Source organism: Manis pentadactyla, chromosome Y (genome assembly GCF_030020395.1).
Source record: "Manis pentadactyla isolate mManPen7 chromosome Y, mManPen7.hap1, whole genome shotgun sequence".
Lineage (NCBI taxonomy): Eukaryota > Metazoa > Chordata > Mammalia > Pholidota > Manidae > Manis > Manis pentadactyla.
Window position 1 is genome coordinate 23296349 of NC_080039.1, and position 6000 is coordinate 23302348.

Here is a 6000-nt window from a genome sequence, read left to right on the forward strand (position 1 = left end):
GTAGATCTGCCTTGCAAAAAAAAGTTCTTCAGATATAAGAAAAATTATGTAGGTCAGGACTTGAACTTTTATCCAGAAAGGAAAAGCATTAGATGTATGATTTTACTTATTTGTGAATTCTTAAGACAAAAAAAGAACAGTAGATTTATAGACACTAAGAAGTGATTTGAGATTACCATGGGGTAGGGGTTGGGGCAGGTGAGTGGGAAAATGAGGGGGATAATACTCAATCATAATATAAGTTGGTCACGGGTGGAAGTGCAGCATGGAGAATGTAGTCAGTGATTCTGTAACAACTTTCTGTGTTGACACATAGTAACCACACTTAGTGCAGTTAGGATTTAATATGTGGGTACCTGAACTACTGTGTTGTATACCTGAAACAAATATGAGGTTATGTATCAACTTTATTTCAGTAAAATATATGATATATGTTTTATATATATATAAAATACATACTAAATAAATATATATAGAGAGAAATATATATATGGTTCCAAAGGCATCTATGTATGTATACATACACACTACACAACTTCATGGGTAGCATATAACAACAAATTATTCCAAACTTCCTTCCTTTGCTCCTTTCTATCATTCCTGTCACTTCTTTCATTTACCTGTAAACTATAACCAGCTTTTATGTATATGCGATACTATAACCACTGCTTTTGTTATTTTGTACAAATTGTTCACTTAGGAGTAGGAAAAATCACTGTATGCATCTTACAAGCTCAAACTATATCTAGCATATATTTCTAGCTGAAATTGACAGAGCAAAAAAAAGGTAAAATGGCATAATCCCAGGTAGAAATTAACAGACTTCTCAACTCGTAGGAAAACCAGCTGACCAACAAAACAACAAAGAAAAGGCTATACAGAACATCGAAAGAGCATAATGAGCAAACTGGAAGTAATGGACGTGTATAATGAACACTAAAGCATAGAGTATAGCATTAACAGTACTTGTGAAGTACTCATAGAATTGAAATGGACCACATGCCAGGGAACACACAAAGCCTCAATAAACCCCCCAAGCAGTGACATCATTGAGAACATACTCTCTACACACAGAGGAATCAAGCTACAAAAAATAACGAGAAGTTAATGAGAAAACCTCTAAATACTTGAAAATGAAGCAGCATGTTTCTAAAACTATTCTCACATCAAACCACCACAAAAAATCTTAAAACATGCTTAGTGAATTACAGTAGGTGTCAATACATCTAAAATCATGGGAATGAGTTTCAGAAAATTTATAGTCTAAGAACGGCATGTTTCAGAAAACAGAAGAACTGAAAGACAAGTTGACAGTAACTATATAAATTTCCATATTAAGAAATCAGAAAAGGACCAGTAAAGTAAACCCAAAGAAAACAAGATGAACAAATGAAAATAACAATATATACAAATGGGGCAAAAAACAAAACCCAATGCTTTGCAAAATTTTACTTTACAGTTTAATGAAAGGCAGTAAAACTAGGCAAGAGAAAGGAAATACAATTACCAACATCAGAAATAAAAAATGAAAAAATGTTTAGACTTTTACAAATACTTTTCCACTTATGACAAATTATTTCCAGACAAAAGACAATTCTTTGAATGTAGACCAGCACAAACCTTTGATATTAAAGTATGTCAAGCTTTCAATAAACATTACTTCATTTACTCTCATTTCAAAGAAGGAAAATGAAGGATTGGAAACATTACTTAACTGCACTATAAGGTTAACGTGGTTCAAAGATGGGGTTTGAACAACAACTGCTTAGAGCCTACACTTATCACTAAAGGGTAAAATGACTGACTTAGTTAATGCCTTTGCCCTTAGATATACACAGGGCCTTACATACAAAAAAATATATAAGTATATTCTAAAGCATATATAATAGCATTCCTATTACTAAATATCAGCAACTTTTCTTAAAGTTTAATTTAAAATAATAGCTTTTACGATTTCTTTACAAATTATTCAGTACAGATGGCACTGCTTAGCTTTCCATAGTGCCCAGAACAATGTAGCCTAAACATCCTACCTGATTCTGTTGAAAGGGGGGCTGAGACTGCCCATCAGGAGCCTGGCCATGGCTGTCACTCCCTCCTCCAGGATGTCCATGAGGGGTGGCGGTCATACTTGTCGGAGGACAGATCTTTGCTATTTTGTCTCTTTACGTAGTTGTTGTAAGAGAAGAATTTGTAGTCCACTTATAGGAGATAAGTCCCAGCTGTATGTCAGCTTTAAAAAACTCCAATTCAATGACAGACCGCTCACACAGACGATCTCATGACCTAAAAGTAGAAGGAAAGAAGGTATACTTGTTTTAACCATCAAGAAGGTAAATAATGAATCATTCTAATTTTAATGTGTAGTTAATAGCAGTCTTTACAGTCAGTAACAGATGACTATAAAAATGAAATCTAAATTGAAAAGGCAAAATTTTAGTACTATTACTCAACTTAATAGTCACATCATTGTACCAGCACTTACAACATAATAAACAAGAAAACATAAAAACTACACAGAGGGGAGGAGCCAAGATGGCGGCATGAGGAGAGCAGCGGAAATCCCCTCCCAAAACCATATATATTTTTGAAAATACAACAAACACAACTATCCATAAAAGAGAGACCAGAAGATACAGGACAACAGCCAGGCTACATCCACACCTGCGAAAACCCAGCGCCTCACGGAGGGTGTTAAGATACAAGCCCCGGCCCAGTGGACCTGAGCACCCCTCACCCCAGCTCCCGGCAGGAGAGAGGAGTCGGAGCGGGGAGGGAGAGGGAGCCCGGGACTGCTAAATAGCCAACCCTAGCCAACTGCATAGGGAGTGCAGACACACACCGCATGCTGGATGCCAAGGAAACAGGACAGTAAAACCTGTGAGCGGGTCCCTGCAGCCGGCGCCCCTGGGACAGAGAAAAGCGAGTGCTTTTATAAAGTCTTAAAGGGACAGGGAACCCACAGCTGGACGGAAGCATCCCGGGACACTTAGCCCAGCAGCTGGGAATCCCAGGGAACTCCAGGAGCCCTAACGCCCTGGGTGGCAGCGCGGCTCGGAGGCCCCTCCCGGCGATAAACAGCCTCCCGCCCATTTGCCATCCGGCACAGCTCTGCCATAGTGGAGCAGCAGCCTGAGACAGGCCATGACCACAGCAGCAGGGCAGAGCTACTTTCACAGCGGCCCGGCAAGAATTTGAAGTCCCATCTGCGCACAGCTGCCCAGCACAAGCCGCTAGGGGTTGCGGTTCTCCCAGGAGAGGAAGGCCACAAACCAGTAAGAAGGGTCGTTCTCCCAGCCGACACATGTGCCAGCTCCCCACAACTACCTCTATCGCCATGAAAAGGCAGAAGAATTTGATACAGACCAGACTAACCCAGACATCCTCCCCTGAGAAGGAATCTTGGGAGAGAGACCTAACCAATCTCCCTGAAAAAGAATTCAAAATAACGGTCATAACCATGCTGATGCAGCCGCAGAGAAAAATACAAGAGCTAACCAACAAAGTAGGGAGGGAAACTACAGAAATAAAACAATCTATGGAAGGATTTATAAGCAGAATGGATAAGATGCAAGAGGCCATTGACTGAATAGAAACCACAGAACAGGAACACACAGAAGCTGACGCAGAGAGAGATAAAAGGATCTCGAGGAATCAAACAATATTAAGAGAACTGGGTGACCAATCCTAAAGGAACAATATCCGCATTATAGGGGTACCAGAAGAAGAAGAGAGAGAAAAAGGGATAAAGTGTCTTTGAAAAAATAATTCCTGAAAACTTCTCCAAACTGGGGGAGGAAATAATCGTTCAGACCACAGAAGTGCACAGAACTCCCAACAGAAGGGACCCAAGGAGGACAACACCAAGACATATAATAATTAAAATGGCAAAGATCAAGGACAAGGACAGAGTTTTAAAGGCAGCTAGAGAGAGGTAAAAGGTCACCTACAAAGGAAAACCCATCAGGCTATCATCAGACTTCTCAACAGAAACCTTACCGGCCAGAAGAGAATGGCATGATATATTTAATGCAATGAAACAGAAGGGCCTTGAACCAGGAATACTGTATCCAGCACGATTATCATTTAAATATGAAGGAGGGATTAAACAATTCCCAGATAAGAAAAGTTGAGGGAATTTGCCTCCCACAAACCACCTCTATGGGGTATTTTAGAGGGACTGCTCAAGATGGGAGCATTCCTAAGGCTAAAGGGATGTCACCAGACAAAATAAAATCACAGCAAAGAAAGCAGACCAACCAAATACTAAATAAAGGAAAAAATAAAATCAACTACCCACAAAAGCAGTTAAAGGAAACACAAAACAGCACAAAATGAAACACCCAACATATAAAGAATGGAGAAGGAGGAATAAGAAGGGAGAGAAATAAAGAATCACCAGACAGTACCTATAAAAGCTCAATAAGCGAGTTAATTTAGGCAGTAAGATAGTAAAGAAGCGACCCTTGAACCTTTCCTAACCACGAACCTAAAGCCTGCAATGGAAAGAAGTATATATCTTTCAATAATCACCCTAAATGTAAATGAATGAATACACCAATCAAAAGACACAGAGTAACAGAATGGAAAAAAAGCAAGACCCATCCATATGCTGCTTACAAGAGATCCACCTCAAACTCAAAGACATGCGCAGACTAAAAGTCAAGGGATGGAAAAAGATATTTCATGTAAACAATAGGGAGAAAAAAGCAGGTGTTGCAGTACTAGTATCAGACAAAATAGACTTCAAAACAAAGAAAGTAACAAGCGATAAAGAAGGACATTACAGAATGATAAAGGGCTCAGTCCAACAAGAGGATATAACCATTACAAATATATATGCACCCAACACAGGAGCACAAGCATATGTGAAACAAATACTAAGAGAACTTAAGGAGGAAACAGAATGCAATACATTCATTTTTGGAGACTTCAACACACCACTCATTCCAAAGGATAGATCCACTAAACTGAAAATAAGGACACAGAGGCACTGAACAACACACAAGAACAGATGGACCTAATAGACATCTACAGACCTGTACATCCAAAAGCAACCAGATACACATTCTTCTCAAGTGCATATGGAACATTCTCCAGAACAGACCACATACTCGGACACAAAAAGAGCCTCAGTTAATTCAAAAAGACTGAAATTCTACCAACCAACTTTTGAGACCACAAAGGAATAACACTAGAAATAAATTGTACAAAGAAAACAAAAGGACCACGAACACATGAAGGCTTAACAATATGCTCTTAAATAATGAATGGATCAATGACCAAATTAAAATAGAGATCAAGCAATATATGGAAACAAAGGACAACAACAACACAAAGCTCCAACTTCTGTGGCACACAGCAAAAAGCAGTCTTAAGAGGAAACTATATAGTAATCCAGGCATATTTAAAGAAGGGAGAACAATCCCAAATGAATAGTATAATGTCACAATCATGGAAATTGGAAAAAGAAGAAAAAATGAGGCCTAAAGTCAGTAGAAGGAGGGACGTAATAAAAATCAGAGAAGAAATAAATAAATAAATAAAATTGAGAAGAAAAAATAGAAAAAAAATCAATGAAACCAAGAGCTGGTTCTTTGAGAGTATAAACAAAATATATAAGCCTCTAGACAGACTTATTAAGAGAAAAAGAGAATCAACACACGTCAACAGAAACAGAAACGAGAAGAAAAAATCACGACAGACCCCACAGATATAGAAAGAATTATTAGAGAATACCATGAAAACCTATATTCTAACACGCTGGAAAACCTAGAGGAAATGGACAACTTCCTACAAAAATGCAACCTCCCAAAATGACCATGGAAGAAACACAAAATCTAAACAAACCAATTACCAGCATAGAAATTGAAGCAGTAATCAAAAAACTACCAAGGAACAAAACCCCCGGGGCAGATGGACTTACATCGGAATTTGATCAGACGTACAGAGAAGACATAATACCCATTCTCCTTAAAGATTTACAACAAATAGAAGACA

General features: G+C 38.6%; 1 protein-coding gene across 3 annotated transcripts in view; it reads right to left on the reverse strand.

Moving 5' to 3' along the window:
• LOC130682066 (probable ubiquitin carboxyl-terminal hydrolase FAF-X) overlaps window positions 1-2129 on the reverse strand; it is a 167138-nt gene extending 165009 nt beyond the window's left edge. For all 3 annotated transcript variants that reach the window (XM_057496189.1, XM_057496190.1, XM_057496188.1), the window contains exon 1: window positions 2034-2129. In XM_057496189.1, coding sequence (XP_057352172.1) covers window positions 2034-2129 — 96 coding nt within the window. The remainder of the gene's footprint in view (window positions 1-2033) is intronic.
• Window positions 2130-6000: the final 3871 nt, after the last annotated feature.